The sequence below is a fragment of the Leucopleurus acutus genome (assembly GCF_964270905.1).
Source record: "Leucopleurus acutus genome assembly, chromosome: 8".
In the NCBI taxonomy this organism is placed as follows: Eukaryota; Metazoa; Chordata; class Mammalia; order Artiodactyla; family Delphinidae; genus Leucopleurus; species Leucopleurus acutus.
The window spans coordinates 8826461-8845037 of NC_139151.1; the positions used below are offsets into that span (position 1 = coordinate 8826461).

The following is an 18577-nucleotide window of genomic DNA, read 5'->3' on the forward strand; positions in this document are numbered from 1 at the left end:
CCCAGGACCCAGTCCACTTCACACGTTGTGATTGGTTGACACGTCTTTCAAGCTTCTCTTATTCTACAAGTTCCACCTCCATATTTTTCCCTTGCAATTTGCTTGTTGAAGGAACCAGTTGTTCAACAACCTGTTGAAGGAACCAGGTTGTTCTGTGAAGTTTCCCATAATCTCAATTTTGCTGATTGTGTCTAAGTGACGTAGTTTAACATGGTTTCCTTACCTTTTGGTAGTAATGCATCCTTTTCCAGATGCTTTCCCTGATTCGGCCTAGCTAGTTTAATTAACGCATCAGCATCTTTATGCATTCGAACATTGCTTTCAACTGGTTATATCCTCATGTTTAAGTTAATCACTCCTTTATGATATCTTTGCTTACCTCACCCCTTTGTTGACATTTTCAAACTCCTTCGAGTGTAGACCTCTCATCTTTTATTTGCATGTGTGTGGATGGTAGTTTAAGGAATAGGTGAGAATGAGATCTTCCAGGAGAGTACAGAGTGAAAAGAGAAGGCAGCCTGCTCTCTTCTGGAAACTCTCATTTGTTGAACTCTGGGAGACTACCCTGTCCTGCTTCTGCTCCTGCCTCTCTCCTCTGCCTTTCAATTGTTGCTGGTCCCCAAAGATTGGTCCTTTTTTTTTTTTTCCCTCCCTTGGAGAGCCTAATAGTTTTTCTGTTTCCACTATTCATTTTATGTGAGATAGTTTCAAAATCTGTAATTTCAATCCTTACTCTCTCCTGAGTTTCTGAAATCTATCTTATCTGCATATTAGGATTTCTACGTGAATTTCTTTTCATCTTTGCAAATGCAGCATATCTGAAATATTACTCATCTTTCCCCTCTGGTTTCACCCTTGTGATTTCCAAGGGTGAATGGTATTAACATTTCCCCGTGCTCTCACCCCTTAAGAGATGATCTTTTTTTTTTTTTTTTGCGGTACACGGGCCTCTCACTGCCGTGGCCTCTCACATTGCAGAGCACAGCCTCCGGACGCGCCGGCTCAGCGGCCATGGCTCACGGGCCCAGCCGCTCCGCGGCATGTGGGATCTTCCCTAACCGGAGCACGAACCCGTGTCCCCTGCATCGGCAGGCGGACTCTCAACCACTGCGCCACCAGGGAAGCCCAAGAGATGATCATTTTTTACTCTTTCTCATCTCCATATATCTCATTAAGTTCTGTCATTTGTTCCCTTGTAAAGTCTCATCTCTCTTCCTTCCAGTTCCTTTTTTACCACTAATCATTAGTTCAGCCCTATTATTTTGTTCTTGGATTCTTTCAGACACATTTAATAATATTGAAGGATATGGCATAGTAGCTAAGACTGTAGGCTCTGGGTCATATTATCTGGGCTCAAATTCTGACTCCTCCAATGCCTAGATATGTGACCTGGGCAAGTTATGTAGCCTCTTTTTGATTCTATTTTCTCATTTTAAAAATGGAGATGATAATTCGACTTCCTTTGTATGTTTTCTGTGAGAATTAAATGAGAAAAAGTATGTTAGCATAGTGTCTATGAAATAATAACTCACTGCATTATAAATATTGTATAGTATTCTTTAGTCTTTATAATATTCTTTATTCTGTTCTTACAAGAAGAATAGCTCTCTGCCTTCCCTTTTATCTCTCTTGGCTCTGTCCATCCCATACATCATTGCCAGAGGAGTTGTCCTAAAACATTAATCAAGTTATTATGCTAAAGCACCTGCAGTGGTCTCTCTTTGCCAGAGTAAATTCATTCTTCTTGGGGCCCTGCATGATCTGGACCCATCCTGCCTTTTCAGCCTCATTTCCCAGGTCCCCTCTACTCAAGCTTCCCATTGTAGTCAGTCTTGTTTCCTCACTGTCCTCAAAGCCACTTGGTTTATTTAACTTTGGATCTCTTCCTTATCTAGATTCCCCTCTTATCTCCTTTCAAATCCTGTGCCTCTTGAAAGCTCATCTCCAGTTTACCCCTCCCACCAAGCCATGCCTGATTACCCTCAGCCATTGGAATTTGACCCTTTTTGAAATTCCTATAGCACTTACCTTTATTTCTCATTTAACTTCTAAAATACCTAGACTGAGACTGTTAATATTCTGTTTAGTTTAATCTTATCTCTTCATCCCAAGCTGCTCATTCCTTTCCAGTCTTACTTTCTGATACTTCATAATGTGAGCCCTTCACCAGTCTACTTACTAAGCATTCATATATCAGCAGTGATTATTATTATAACTATGATGATGATGTACACTTCTACCATTGTTCATACAGGGCCTTCTCTGCTCATCTCTCTCTCTTCTTTTTTAGCAGTCACAAAGGCAACGGCTGTAAACGAAACAGCGAGGGTCAGGAATCAGGAGACCAGAGTTCTCCTCCCAGTAATTTGCCAGCATAATTTGGACAGGTTAGTTTCTCTGTGTTTTTCTTCTCACCTGTTAAATGGAGTTACATTAGATATTATGTTAATTGCTTTCATTTCTAAAACGCTTTCATTTTAAATCTATTTAAGGGTCAACTCAAGTATGTTACTCCCAAACATTCTTATTTATGTCTTAAGCACTGATACTCATATCTTGCTTTTTATTCTTATTACTTCTCCAAGTGTGTATTTCTTTTCCTCCCAAGAAGATCAAGCTCTTTGAGGGCAGGTATATGTCTCATATTTGCTGTTACTTGCCACCACTATCAAAGCTCTGTGTGTAATGGGATTCAGTGTGGTTGGATTAAATTTTAAATTAAATGTCCTGCCATTAAGTCAGAACATTTAATTACTTCCTTTCACTCAGGAGCAAAACTCCTGTCCTGAAATTCCTAATAATCAGTGAGATGCCCCAGCTGGGAGGGGCAGATGCTATAGGAGTTGAGGTGGAATGAAATATGGTGATGTTGTAAATCAGAGTTTTTCAGCTTCAGCACTGTTGATATTCTGGGCTAGATAATGTTTTGTTTGGGAGGACTGTTCTGCACATTGTAGGATGTGGAGCAGCGTCCCTGGCCTCTACACTTCAGATGCAGTAGCATCCCAATAATGACAATCACAAATGTGTCCAGATATCACCAAATGCCAACCATGGGGGCAAGACCATCCCCAACTGAGAACCACCTCTTACAAATGAAAGTCTTAGACAGGACATGCCAGATGGTGAACGAGGTTTTCTTTACACCATGTTTCTTTGTATCTGCTGTACTTCTTACAGATGTTTATATTTTTAGAAAAAAAAGAATTAAGAACCGAGTAGAGATTTTTGTGTGCAGAAGGGAAGATATCGGAAAATTTCTGTGCCCACAGTCCAAGGAGAAGTAGCAGAGTAAAGCCAGCATTTAGGTGGCTTCATAGAAAGTAGTTTCAACCTGAAGCTCAGAGAGAAAAGGACCCTGAATTCTCAGAGTCTTAGGAGGTTGTGAGAAGGAATTTTAATTTTGGAATGAAAAAAGAAAGTAAGATACCTAGGAGAATAATTGGCCCAAGGGTTGACCTAGAGTAGGACTGAAAGAAAGAAACAGGGGAACCCTGGGGAGGAAAGAAACCCTTTGATGCCTTAATGTCGCAGTTATCCGGAGGTTTTGATATAGCAGTCTATATGTATACAAGACTGCTTTAAGTTGATAGTCTCAATTTCACATGCATTTCCAATGTCCTGCATTTGTGCTCTCCTCTTGATTTCCTGCCTTTACTATATGTTTTCCTTTACTGTTAAGCTTTCCCATCTGTAATTTTCTTGTTTCTAGTTGTGGGCTTTTCTTTTCTGCCTAGAGAAGTTCCTTTAGTGTTTGTTGTAAAGTTGGTCTGGTGGTGCTGAATTGTCTTAGCTTTTGCTTGCCTGTAAAGCTTGTGATTTCTCCGTTGAATCTGAACAAGCATATTCTTGGTTGTAGGTTTTATGTTCCTACTATAACCAATTTTTTGAGGATTTTTATCACAAAAGGATGTTATATTTTGTCAAATGCTTTTCATGCATCTATTGAGATGATCATATAATTTTTATCTTTCATTCTATTAATGTGGTGTATCACATTTATTGATGTGCATTGGTTGAACCATACTTGCATCCCAGCGATAAATCCTATTTGGTCACAATGTATAATCCTTTCAATATGTTGTTGAGTTCAGTTTGCTAATATTTTGTTGAGAATTTCTGCCTCTATATTTATCAGAGATATTGGTCTCTAGTTTTCCTTCTTTGTAGTGTCCTTATCTGGCTTTGGTATCAGGGTAGTGCTGGTCTTGTAAAATGAATTTGGAAATGTTCCTTCCTCCTTAATTTTTGGGAGGCCTTTGAGATGGATTGGCATTAATTCTTCTTTAAATGTATGGTAGAATTTGCCAGTGAAGCCATCTGGTCCTTCAGTTTTCTGTGTTGGGAGGTTTTTGATTGCTGAATCAGTCTCCTTACTTATTATTGGTCTGTTCAGATTATCTATTTCTTCCTGATTCAGTCTTCATAGGTTTTATGTTTCTAGGAATTGATCCATTTCTTCTAGGTTAACCAACTGATTGGCCTGTAATTGTTCTTAGTAGTCTCATATGATCCTTATTATTTCTGTGTTACCATTTGTAGTGTCTCCTCTTTCATTTCTGATTTTATTATTTGAATCTCGTTTTTTTTCTTAGTCCAGCTAATGGTTTGTCAATTTTGTTTATCTTTTCAAAAAAAAAACATATCTTAGTTTTGTTTATTTAAAAAACTTTTTGGTCTCTATTGCATTTATTTTCACTCCAATTTTTGTGATTTCTTTGCTTCTGCTAACTTTGGGCTTAGTTAGTTCTTCTTTTTCTAGTTCCTTGAAGTGTAAAGTTAGGTTGTTTATTTGAGATCTTTCTATTTTCTTAATATATGCATTTATCACTATAAATTTGCCTCTTAGAACTGCTTTTGCAGTACCCCATAAATTTTAGTATGTTGTGATTCCATTTTTATTTGCTTCAAGATACTATTTGATTTCTCATTTGATTTCTTTTTTGAGTCATTGCTTGTTCTGGAGTGTGTTGTTTAATTTCCACATGTTTGTAGATTTTCCAGTTTCCTCTTTTACTCTTTATTTCTAGGTTCATACGATTGTGGTCAGAAAAAAATACTTGGTATCATTTCAGTCTTTAAAAATTTCCTAAGACTTGTTTTGTGTCCAGATGATCTATCTGGATCATCTATCTGTATGATCTATCTATTGCTGAAAGTAGGGTACTGAAGTTCCCTACTACTATTGTATCATATCATATTTCTCTTTTACCCTGCTAGTATTGTCTTAATACATTTATGTACTTCATGAAGTTGGGTTTGTATATATTTATCATCATCATATCTTCTTGGTGAATTGGCCCCTTTATCATTATATATTGACCTTCTTTGTCTCTTGTTACTGTTTTTTGGCTTAAAGCCTAATTTTTGTGATATAAGTATAGCTACCCCTGCTTTCTTTTGGTTTCCTCTTGCATGGATTACCTTTTTTCATCTCTTCACTTTGAGCCTATATGTGTCCTTAACACATTTTTGACTGGAGACATATTATAGCCACAAGCATTCGTTTCTGCAAAAATCTCCCAGTCAATAATGTGTTAAAACTGAAGTCAGTCTCTTGTAGGTAGCACATGGTTTGGTCTTGTTGTTTTATCCTTCCAGCCACTCTGTGCCTTTTGATTGGTGAATTCAATCCATTTACATTTAGAGTTATTATTGACATGTAAGGACTTACTAATGCCATCTTATTAATTGTTTTCTGGGTTTTTTGTATTTATATTGTTTCTTTTTCCTGTTGTTTCTGCCTACCTTTGTAAATTGGTGTTTTCCATGGTGGTTTGCTGTTTCCCCTTTCTTTATCTTTTGTGCCTCTACTCAAGGGTTTTGTTTTGTGGTTACCATGAATCTTCCCCCCGCCCCCCAGTTTTATTGAGAAATAATTAACATACATCACTATATAAGTTTAAGGTGTACATCATGATGGTTTGGTTTACATATATTGTGAAATGATCATCATAATAGGTTTAGTTAACATCCTTTATCTCATAGAGATACAATAAAAAGAAAAAAGTCTCCTTGTGATGGGAGCTCTTAGCAACTTTCTTATAACTGGAAGTTTGTACATTTTGACTATCTTTTTCCAATTTCCCCTCCATCATGAGTGTTATATAAGACATCTCATAGGTAAAACAATCTAGTTCAACCTGATAGCAACTTAATTTTGATTGTCTACAAAACTTCACTCTTTTACTTCATCTTTTTTATATCTTGAGGTCATTATTTAACTCTTTTTATATTGTGTATTTATTAACAAATTATAGTAGCTAAATTATATTTAATGCTTTTCCTTTGACCTTTGTAGTATAGTTAAGTGGTTAACAAACCATGCTATTAGAGTTTTCTAAGTTTGACTGTATATTTACCTGTACCAGTGTGTTATATATTTTCATATGTCTTCATGTCATTAATTAACATCTTTTTATTTCACCTTGTATAACTCCTTTCAGCATTTCTTGCAAGACAGGTCTAGTGGTGATGAATTCCCTCAGCTTTTGTTTGTCTAGGAAAGCTGTAAGATTTTTATGTTCTGTATACAAGTTCTACTTAGGATATCAGTATTGCAAATATCTTCTCCAAGTCGTTAACTTGTCTTTTCACTCTCTTACTGATACATTTTGATGAACCGCCATTGTTAATTTCAATGAAGTCTAACTTATCAATGTTTAAAAATGGTTTTGCTGTTCAGGTGATGTTTAAGTAACCTTTTGCCTATTCCAAAGTTACAACTACATGCTGTGCTTTCTTCTAGAAGTTTTATTGTTATACTTTTCACTTTAAACCTACAATCCAGTTTGAATTTGTTTTTTGTGTATGTTGTGAGGTAGAGGTAATGTGTAGAAAAATTTAACTAAGTAGAGAACCCAGAATTAGTGTTAAGTGCTAATGGAAATTCAGCATATTATGAAAGAGGCATCTCAAATTAGTTGAGAAAAATGTTAACTTTAAAATAAATATTTCTGGTACCCTGAGATAACCATAATTCAAAAAGTTACATGTACCACAATGTTCATTGCAGCACTATTTACAATAGCCAGGATATGGAAACAACCTAAATGTCCATTGACAGACGAATGGATAAAGAAGATGTGGCACATATATAGAATGGAATATTACTCAGCCATAAAAAGGAATGAAATTGAGTTATTTGTAGTAAGGTGGATGGACCTAGAGTCAGTGATAAAGAGTGAAGTAAGTCAGAAAGAGAAAAACAAATACCGTATGCTAACGCATATATATATATATATATATATATATATATATATAATCTAGGAAAATGGTACTGATGAACCTAGTGGTAGGGCAGGAATAAAGATGTAGATGTAGAGAACGGACTTGAGGACACAGTGGGGGAAGGGGAGGCTGGGATGTAGTGAGAGAGTAGCATTGACATATATACACTACCAAATGTAAAATAGATAGCTAGTGGGAAGCTGCTGCATAGCACAGGGAGATCAGCTTGGTGCTTTGTGATGACCTGGGTGGGGGGGGGAGGCTCAAGAGAGAGAGGATATGGGGATATATGTATGCATATAGCTGATTCATGTTGTTCAGCAGAAACTAACAGAACATTGTAAAGCAATTTTACTCCAGTAAAGATATATTAAAAAATAAATAAAAGATAAATGTTGTTGGACTAATTGGGTAGTCATGTGGAAATAGATTAAATTGGATCACTTTCTTACAAGGGTAAATTCCAAATGGAGAATCAAAATGTTAATTTAAATCCATGAAAGTATTAGAAGGAAACATGGATGAATTATTATCTAACCTGGAGCATAAAAGTGGCTGAATTCCATTAGTTATCAGTAAAGTGTAAGATAAATTTTATGATGAGTAGACTAGTTAAAATTTAAATGACTGATAGGACTTCCCTGGCGGTCCAGCAGTTAGGACTCTGAGCTTCCACTTCAGGGGGTGAGGGTTCGATCCCTGGTCAGGGAACTAAGATCCCACATGCTGCAAGGTGCAGCCAAAAAGTAAAAAAACAAAACAATAAATGACTGATAATAATTGATGATGGGAATTATGTAGAGTAACTGGAATTCTCATACAGTACTGGTAGGACTATATATTGGTACCACCACTTTGGTAAACCCTTTGGCAATTTCTTTTAAAGTTATGCATATGCCTACCCTATGACTCATACACGTTACTTTTAATTACCTACCAAAGAGAAATGAGTGTGTATGTCCATCAAAACTCTTATATGAAAATGTTCATAGCAGCTTTATTCACAATAGCCCAAAGCTGGAAACAACTCAATGTCCATCAATAAGAGAATTGATCTAATAAATTGTAGTGTATGTATACAATGGGGATAAAAAGAATAAACTTTTGATATAAGTGAAACATGCATGAATCTTAAAAATATTATGGTGAGTGATAGAAACCAGACTCAAGATAGTACTTTCTGTATAATTTATTTTATAATAAGTTCAAGAACAGGCTGGGACTTCCCTGGTGGCACAGTGGTTAAGAATCCGCCTGCCAATGCAGGGGACATGGGTTCTAACCCTGGTCCAGGAAGATCCCACATGCCGTGGGGCAACTAAGCTCGTGTGCCACAACTACTGAGCCTGCGCTCTAGAGTCTGTGAGCCACAACTACTGAAGCCGTGCTCCTAGAGCCCATGCTCTGCAACAAGAGAAGCCACCGCAATGAGAAGCCCACGCACCGCACCAAAGAGTAGCTCCCGCTCGCTGCAACTAGAGAAAAGCCCACGCGCAGCAATGAAGACCCAATGCAGCCAAAAAAAAAGAACAGGTAAAATAAAATTAGTTCTATGGTGATAGAAGTTAGAATAATACTTTTGGGAGTGGATTGTTACCTGAAGAAACTTACTAAGGTGATAACAATATTCTATGTTTTAAATGAGATGGTGGTTATGTAGGTTTATACATTTTTCAAATCACATCAAACTGTATATTTAAAATATGTGCATTTTATTATATATGAATTATACTTCAATTAAAATTATTATTCAACTCATAATGAATAACAGATCTTGTTAACAATAATCAATAGGGCTAAAATCTGTTAGATGAAAGATTGAAGGGAAACTTTAGATGGTATAGATAAGTCTGAGAACAAGCAAATTTATGTGATCAATCCTGACATCATTAAAACTAGGAAAACATGTGCTTTCAGATATTTCCAAGGGTTGGGCCAGATTACCCTTTCTAAACTTCCAGGCCTATTTCATACTTGATATAATAAAGTATTGATTTTGAATTTTGAAGTAAGATTAGCTATTCAGTTTTAGAAGAATCCCATCAAAAAAATTTTTTTTTTAGTTAATATATTTGAATAGTAGAGGGTCCCATAATAAGAAATGTCCTTTTCATAATCTCTTTGAGAAAAACACATGGTATGTTGGCACTGGAGTGAAAGTTCTATGTCTGGTAGGGAGTAGAGGTTACCATTCCCAGTACACTCAACAAAATAGGTGAAAAACCAGAAAAGTCACGCTAAACAGATGGACAAGAAAAATTCCATCAACTTTACTGGCTGTTCAATTAAACACAATAAAGTTTAATTGGCCAGCTAAAAATAGAGATGAATAAAACAAGGCACATGTTCTAGCTGTGATTTATAACATACTAGGGCAAATTAGACAAACAGAGAAATGTTTCATTTTTGTGAAAGAGTGTCAAAAAAAAAAAGTACCCATAAAGTGACTTGGGTATTCAGAAGAGGGAGAATTTGTATAGTCATTGTGTTCATCGCCGGGGAGGTCAGAGTAGAGGTGGGTGGCAAAAGAGGAAAGGAATTGAGAAGACTAGAAGAGGAATAGGAAGAAATGAGAGTTGTAATATATCTTGAATGTACATCTTGACAGGCCTAGAAGTGGCTATGTGTGAACTGTGAATGTCACAGAGGCAGGAAATTCTTTATTTGCTGTTTCTTACATTGTATATGGAGACACCATGTAAATGCTAAGAAAATCATGACTGAGTGTGAGATGGACACTGTCCACGGGGGAAAATAACTTTTTGCCAATAGAGGAAAATCTTGAGTGTCCACCATCTGTTTTGTTGCTATTTCTGCTTAATTATAGCCATAATAAGAATTTCTAGTCCACCTCCACTATCTAAGATAATCACAAGGATCTAGAATGGTCTTGTTTTAAAGTTTTCTACTGGGCCTCTTTTGGGAGGCCTCTTGAAGTACAGAAATACCAGACCCTGTAATGGGAGAAATCTGTTGTTCAGAATCATTATCCTCCGACTGAGGTAGGAACCAAGCTTGAGGCACCAGGAAGGATAACACTGAATTACAGAGAGAGCTGGGATCCTTCCAGGACAGACAGGGCAGAAAAGCAAGGGCAGGCAGACTGTGAAGGCAGAGAAACATCAATAACATTTTAAAGGGACAACTTTGGAGAAAAAATATTTTAGATTTTTGAAGTTACAATAATTGTAGTTGCAGCATGTATGAACATAAGTTCATCGTTGAGATCGTATGTCAATTCTCTGCAGAATCTCTGACACACCATATATGATAACTGGAGGATGTTATCTGTAATAAGAAGAAATCATAGAAGATAAGCCAGTGATCTAAGTTCTTTAAAGACAAGTCAAACCTGGCGCTAGTCCTGTCAGTAAAAATTTATTTAGGCATCCGAGGTAGGTTTGGGGTTGGCTTCCCATCTTGTACTTCCCAAGGGGACTCAGGCAGGGAGATGAAGAAATCACAGGTCCCCTGCAGGGGTTATTTGCCTAAGTTCCCTGGCAACCCTCAACTCTTTGTACAGATGCTTCTTCCTCCTGTCTCATTTCCCCAGGTTCTCTTCTGTCTGCATGCACAGGGACCCATACCCAGGGGTATACAGCACTTTGGTTCCTCTCTTGAGTTGGCCTTAGTCTGAGATAGGAAATTGGTGGAGTACTCTCCTAAGAATTTTCTAGGAATCTCACAGCACCTCCTCTAACTTACCCTGGAAGATCTTTAAGATCACACATGTCTCATGCTTCTCAGCAGCACAGACACCGAAGCCCCTTCTACAGCGATCTGTCTGTGTGCGAAGGGGCATGTTATGCATCTCAGGGGTGTCATTGCTGGAGAGTACAGAGCTGGTGTGAGGCCAGGGGAGGCAGGGACTTAGAAGAAGCTAGACCTATCCAGGCCTGGGGTGCGGGGTGTGGTGCGCGGGTGGGTGAAGAGCTGGTGGCTGGGATCCGGGAGTAAGCAGCTGGATCTCTCACCAACTCCACATCCCGGAGAAATGCCTCTGTGAGAATTAAAGGTTTCTGGTCCCGACTTCAGCCCTTTTAACCTGGTGACTTTGAGCAAAGATTTAGCCTCTGGCTAAATGGCTTTCCGGCTTAAAAATGGTTCTGTTAATGCTGGCCTGGCTTACCTGGCAGCACTGTAGGTAGACAAGAGTGTGATAATGAGGCTGAGAGCTTTAAACTTTTACCTGTGCTAGCATTACTACGATGGGATTTCTGAGATTGGCGGCTTACGTATTGTTAGGTGATATACTCTGTTTTTAACTTGGAACTGAATCTACGTGAAGGCCTCATGAATTATATCATAGTCAGTGCCACTTTTTGTGGTACTGTGGGGTGAGCTGGTCAAAATACAGGTTTAATTTAAAAAAAAACAAACGAAACACCTCTCCTGGGTGCACCTAAGTGAGAAAGTAACATTTATCGAGCATCTCATATGGGCCATGTTCTATTGCTTTGTATCTGATTTAATCCTCACAAAAGCCTTGTAAGTAGGGATTTCCCCATTTCTCAGGTGAGCAACCAGAGGTACAGAGAATTTAAGACAGTGACTGAAACATTTTTTAATCTGTCTGATTCCAGTGCATCCAGTATTTTCTTTCCTGCAATCACTTGTTGTAATATAAAAACCCCTGATAAGGGCATCAAAAACCCTTGATAGCACTAAAACCAGCTACAAAATTATTCATTGTAGGCTCAGCAGATGGGATACAGATTTATAAATGGAAAGGATGTCCTGAGGAAAATCTCACTAGGAGTTTTGATTATGGGGAATGGTAGGGACAGAGTGGGGAGCACTATGATGGGGCAGCCACAGCGGCTTGAGCCCTTGGCGGGGAATGGCAGAATGTTGAAAAGGGCAGACAAGTTGGCATGGAGGCCCAGGGAGCATTCTGAAGGCTGGCTTCCCCTCCCGTATAAACGTGGTCAAGACTCAGCCCCGCATGGACGCCAACTACACATATGGAGTTCCATGGGGCTTCCTAGATCCCGTCTCTGGAGCCCACTCAAGCCTGTGACTCACCCGCAATGCAGCAGAAGACGGATGAGAGCAACAAGAAGTGTTTGCCCATCCTGACAGAGAAGTCTGTTATACAGGAAGAAAAGAAGCCAGGGTCTGCAAGCACAAGTCTTTAGGCCACAAGAAGAAACCTTCCTCTTCATCATAGGGCAGGGATTATTCATGCCTAAGGGGAACCAATCACACAAGGTTTCCTCTGGGAGCTCAAGTTCATGCTCTCTCCACCCCACAGCAGAGAATGATAATTAATAAATGTTGGAGCTTACATGAAGTTAACTTTGTTTTTTATATACTGTTCATCATAGTAATTATTATTAATGCAGTTATGATATTATCATTCTTTTTTTTCTTTTGTTTTTCTTCTTTGATATTATCATTCTTATCCCAGTTTCACAGAGGAGGAAACAGGCTTGGTGAGATCCAGCATCTTACCCAAGATCACATATCTAGTGACTTATAGCACCAGTACTCAGAGCAAGACTTTCTAGTTCCAGAAGCCATACTTTTAACCATCTTGATTGAATGCCTCTTGGAGATTTAGTCATACATTCAACTAATATTTATTGAGAGCTTTTATGGACCAGGCACAGTTTCATGTGTAAGAGCAGAGCAACGAATAAGTCAAAAAAAAGCTCACCTAGCTCCACACTTCATGGATGAGAAAACGAAGAGTGAAAGAGATGAAAAGGTGTATAATCTATGACCAAGCTGGGCCTTCCACCTAGAATTTCTGATTCTCAGCCCAGAACTCTTTCACTTTACTAGAAATCTGTTCTCCAAGGCCAGGGACTGTTTACTTTGTAGGGCTGTGAAATCATCTCTAGAATTATCACATGGCTTGATCTTTAGGAAATTTATATTGTGAATCTGGCCAGTTTTGCCCATGCTTTAGGTATCTGTCTCTACAAAAGTTAACTCAGGTAAGGTTCACCATGGGTAAACCACTGGAAAATTATGACCAGTTCTGGCACTGTCAGTCTCTGAAACCCATCAGTGAGCTTATGGTACTTTGGCTAGAGGCAATAGGAATCTTCTCTCATGAATTCATTTTAACGACATGTTCTTTAGTCGTAGGAACAATATGTTCATCAAAATATCTCAAGTATGACATTTTTAGATATCAGATAAAGATTGGGTGAAATAAAGTCTTAGCTCAAATGCCACAAAATTTATAGTGTTCCTTTTCTATGACCAGAGTGTGGAGCCCATCTCTGCCTAAGAAGAGAGGCCTTAAACATGAGGGAATTTGTTCCTTTGAAAAGAATTGATTCTAGAATGGCAATCAAGATTGTGAAGTCTTTGAATCTCATTTTCTATTCTTCCATCTTTCAGGAGAAGATGTTGGAAACTAGATAGCATTTTTCAGGACTTTCCAAAGGCTTATCAAGAAGGCATACTTCTGAGCCTTTATTTGTCACCTGTTTTCTCTTCTCTCTCTTTAAAGCGAGTGAGTCTAGAATCATAGCAAAGGAAGAAAAAATTCTAGGTTAAACCACAGAGGGTTTGCCCAGTTTCTATTCTTCTTCCTGCAAGGTGCCCCTTGGCAGGTATTTTCTGGAAGGCCCATTGAGTTCTGAATCTCTTTTCTACGGGATTATTTTCAGTTAGGATTGTAGAATTTTGCAACTCCACCCAAGCAAGAGGTTCTCTGATCTACTTCTCATCCTACCACAGTATCTCATCCATCAGATTTTCTCTTGTAAACAATGTCTCGTGGTATGTGTGAACCTTCTAAAGTAGAATGTGTATTTGTGGATGTGAATCTGGAACTCAAAGTAGAGGTCTGAGGTAGAGATATAAAACTGAGCATCATCAGCTCATGGATGACCTCACGCTTGAGCTATGAGAATGGGACCCAGTTCTCACCCAGTCTCAGTGAATCAGAGCTCAGCTAGTTCCCAGCTGCTAACCCACCCAAAGCAAATGAAACAGTTTGTTCTAAAGCTGACTATGTCTTCAAAGTTCATTCTAGAAGACAATGTAATTAATCTTTCCATCTTGTCCAATACCCAAAGCCAAATGTAAGCCTTGCTGCAACTTAACACCTGACAGGATGCTCCCAACATCATCCTCACAGCCAGGCTCTTGGCCCTTGGATGCCAAAACCACAGTTACAGCCTCCACCTCATTGCCTCTCGCAGTCAGGTGCCCTTTCCTGCGTGTGGCTCCTTTTGATTTCAGTTTCTGACACCTACCCTAGCAAAAGGGCCCAGGCTTCTCCTGAAATCTTAAGCACTGCGCAGGGAGTTAGTGCTTGATAGTTTCCAGGACCTTAACAAATATGAGCTTTCTCTCTTCACAGACTTTAAAATACTACTAATACCAATCCTATGATGAAAATGATTCTGAACGTCAGTAACTCACCCAGAGTCACAACGTTGGCAAGCAGCAGAGCCAGGATCTGAACCCATGTGTGTACCAAGCTTAAGTTCGGGATAAAGGGAGATGTCCTTTCTAGAATTCAGTATTGGTACAGAGGAGTGGGTACTTTAATGTCTTTTCCAGCCCTGGGAAAAATGACTCTTTTCATTGATGTCTTGCAATTGCACAATAGTGAGCAAGAGATCCCATTTTATGTGCTTGGGACAAAGTAATCTCAGCAACAAGTGCAGTGCACTGTCCCCTTGAGCCCCTCTCTTTACCCATATGCCAGCACCTCCAACAGGGTGCATCTCTCTGAGTTTCTTGCTCACCCATGTCTCTAGAACCACATGACCAGCTGTCATCCCAGTGTGTCAGGTTGCCTGACATCTCTGTATTTTGACATTTGCTGTTCCTTTGGGCGCCTGTCCCTATTCACTTCTTCTAACTAACACATCACTAGCTTTCAAAGTCCGGCTCAACTATCCCTTCTTCAGGGAAGCCTTCCCTGGTCAGGCAGTCAACTTTGAATGTCTCTCATTTAGGCCCCCATAGCCAACTGTGCTTGATGTACTTGTGGTCTCCTTAACTAGACTCAAGTCTCTGTGAGGCCACAGATTAGTGACCTGGTTCACTTGGTGACGTCTCTTTTTGTGATGTTGGCATTTGGTATGTGTGTAGAAAATATTTGCTTTAAAAAATCCATGAATTTGTTAATAACACCTGAAGGCAAACTAGGCACATCTCACCTTTCTGCTGAAACGTCCCTTTCCTACACCACAGAAGGGACACTCAGTGTTTCTCCCACATTCAGACTATACCTGGAATCCTGAACTTAATTCCTGGTGCTTCAGTCTAAGTGAGACAAAGACAAATCTGATATTATGCTGAGATTAGTGAAGAGAGCTAAAAGGAACTAAGGTGTCCAAATCCTGTCTTGAAATATCTGAAAGGTTAAAATGTGGGGAAAAAATTTGACTTACAGAGCACAAAGCTTAGCTATACAATAATGAATAAAGAATGTATATATATATATATATATATGTGTGTGTGTATATGTGTGTGTGTGTGTGTGTGTGTATATATATATATATGTGTGTGTGTATATGTGTGTGTGTGTGTATATATATATATATGTGTGTGTGTATATGTGTGTGTGTGTGTATATATATATATATATGTGTGTGTGTATATGTGTGTGTGTGTGTATATATATATATATATGTGTGTGTGTATATGTGTGTGTGTGTGTATATATATATATATATATGTGTGTGTGTGTATATATATATATATATATTCATCATTGAGGAGAATTTTTAAATAGATGCCTTGGGGGCATTGAGACTCCAGTTGGTAGTTTGGTTGGTTCTGGGAACATTGAGGTATTGTTTGTCACTGAAATTTTATGATTTAGCTGAATAGCCCAAGGGCAGAACACTGGGGGAGATCAACCAGTACCTTCCACAGGCAACTGCACAGGACCAAAGTCCCAGGATGTTTGCTCTCTTTCTGCTGTGCATAGTCTTTCTGGTCTGCATGAGTAAGGGTAAGTCCTGGAGACAGAGGAAGGGTTGGTTGTTGATTAAGAGATGGGAAGATGCTGGGGGAGGAGAAATTTCCAGAATTGGCTCTTGGGGCTTTGGCCGATGCATGTGTGATTATGACAGGGAAACTTCTTTTTTCCACAGGTGAATTTCGTGAACATCTGATAGGTATGACCACAGCTAGTCTAAAGTCTTTGGTAAAAAGGTTATTGGTGACATTTTTGGAGTAAACCTTCCCCTCCATCTTTTAAGAAAGCTGTTATCCATTCCTACTATAGAATCCTAGGAGTTTGATCTTCTCCCAGACCAATTTAGTCCATTTCGTGGAGTAAGGAAGCTAAAGTCCCCGTCTTTGCTTCCTCTTCCCCATTACTGGACAAAATCATTAGGCTAGATAAGGGGTTCATTACTTGGGGACCATAGATAAATTTTACAGGAACTCCAACCTTTTGAGATTATATACAATATTTATGTCTCTATAAGTTAGCTTTCACAAGATTATCAAAGGAATCAGGGTCCCTAGAAAAGTTGGGAACCACTAGTCAATAGTAAGCTCCTGTTGGGAAGCCCCCAGGCCTGGAGAACCTTCTCCATACTGCATCCTTTAAGCACCTCCTTCTGTGTCTGGCAGAGCCTTTGATGATGTGTTATAAATGTAAAAAATATCATCTTGGGATATGCTATGAAGGCATGAGGTCCTGCACCCTGAAGTACCACCAGACCTGTGCTGTTGAAAACATTTACTTACTTACCAGAAAAGGTAGTGTTGGGTATAAAGTGACTGAGAAACAGCCACCTTTTCCCCTTAGAGACAGCTACCTGCTTTTGTCCATGGAATACATGGGTGAGTAGGATGGGTGAGGATGGGGTGGTCCTGCAGAGGGTAGGGCAAAGATGGACTTTTCCTTAAGACAGCGTTGAGGAAAGGAAAGGTGAGTGTTCCTTATAAGTTAGGAAATAAAATCCACTCTCTGGGTCAGTAATTGATAGACTCTGTCTTTTAGCTCATTTGGGTCTAGAGAAAGATCAGTGAGTCTCTGAAAAGAGGTTATTCCTAGGAATATGGTAGGAGAAAACAGAGTCATTACAGTTATATTCCCTTTCTTTCACCTCCTCAGGGCGGAGTATGTATTTTTATTCAAAACTGTCGTGTATGACCAACTGTGAGGACGTCAACTTCTTAAGTTTTGAAAAGAGGACAGAGCTCATCTGTTGCAAACATAAAAACTATTGCAACCTCCCTGAGGGAGTCTAGTTCTGCATCTCTCCTGGGTTTTTGATTATTCTTCAACTCACCATCCCCCTTATCTTTTCCCCCAAACCTGTATTTTGCTCTCCACTTCTAACCAATGGTAGAGAGTGAGAAAGCCAGCTGGTAGTGAAGAGTAGCCATCATAAGGAGGCTACTAGGAGATAACTGATTCTCATTAATGATGGAGCACTAGACGGAATTTTTGCAAATCCCCACGCACAGCGTTTTGGTTTTCTTACGATGGTGCTGCCATGAATAGTGTTGGGTTTTAAATTGGTTATTTATTATCTCCTATATGGAAATGCAAAGACTTGGGTCAAAATAATCCCAAGCTCGTCCTGGGAATTCTGTGATCATACTTTATCCTTGTCCATACCCACTCCTCTGGTCTGGGATTCTCTCTTGATTAGCTCTGACACCTGGCACTCTCCTTTTGCCCATGGGTTTTGGAGATAAAAGAAGACTAACTCCAGTTTCCCAATTTTCTGACAATGTGAGCCACATCTTTCTCTGGTAAAGCTCTTAGGAGGAATCTCAGGCCAGGAAAAAACTGGACAGGCAAAGGGATGAGGCATCAAGAAAAATTTTAGGGGCATTTCAGTTTGTGGAAACTAAGATATGAGAAACAGTTTGGTGTGGGTGGAGTTATCATGGCCCTTCCTGGACAGGTAGCCAGGTAGCACATGGTTGAACTAGGTTATTGAATTGGAAATGGAAACCTTGTGCCAGAATGGCTGGTCAGTCTCCTCTCATAAGAATGTGAAAAAAATGTTGATGATAAAGCAGGTTAAGATAATAGAATGTATAGAGATGCCATGTGGTAGTGTTCCAGTTACAAGGTGTCCTATGTATGATGCAGTTATGAGTAAACAGAAGGGATGATATAGCAGAAGCTAGTCGGGGTGGGAAGAGATGCAGGTGACACGGAATGGAACAAATAGACAGAGAGAAACTGTGTAGCGTTCGTGGTGAAACAACCCACCTGTGGCCAAGGTGGTGAAGCTTCCCTGGGTATAGAATAACGCTGACATTTCTCTCCTTGTGAATGAAGCTTACTACAGTTCTTGGTCCTGGATTTCCACGATCATTTTTCTCCCTTACTATGCCACATGAAATTCTTACAGTAAAACAATTACCCTTCTACTTGAAGAGTTTGTTGTACTCT

At 39.1% G+C, this 18577-nt stretch overlaps 2 protein-coding genes across 2 annotated transcripts; one reads left to right on the forward strand and one right to left on the reverse strand.

Annotated features, from left to right (window-relative positions):
- Positions 1-10352: 10352 nt before the first annotated feature.
- LOC309964894 (prostate and testis expressed protein 3-like) lies at positions 10353-11055 on the reverse strand (the record flags this gene model as incomplete). The annotated part of the gene is given in 4 exon segments (XM_082844077.1): positions 10353-10447; positions 10450-10518; positions 10936-11028; positions 11031-11055. Coding segments are annotated over 4 exon segments (282 nt in total).
- Positions 11056-13184: 2129 nt separating this feature from the next.
- On the forward strand, positions 13185-17415 carry PATE2 (prostate and testis expressed 2; the record flags this gene model as incomplete). Its single annotated transcript, XM_082844079.1, has 4 exons — positions 13185-13256; positions 16039-16186; positions 16792-16920; positions 17279-17415. The coding sequence occupies 4 exons, from the start codon at positions 13185-13187 to the stop codon at positions 17413-17415; spliced, it is 486 nt and encodes a 161-aa protein (XP_082700205.1).
- Between the last annotated feature and the right edge of the window lie 1162 nt (positions 17416-18577).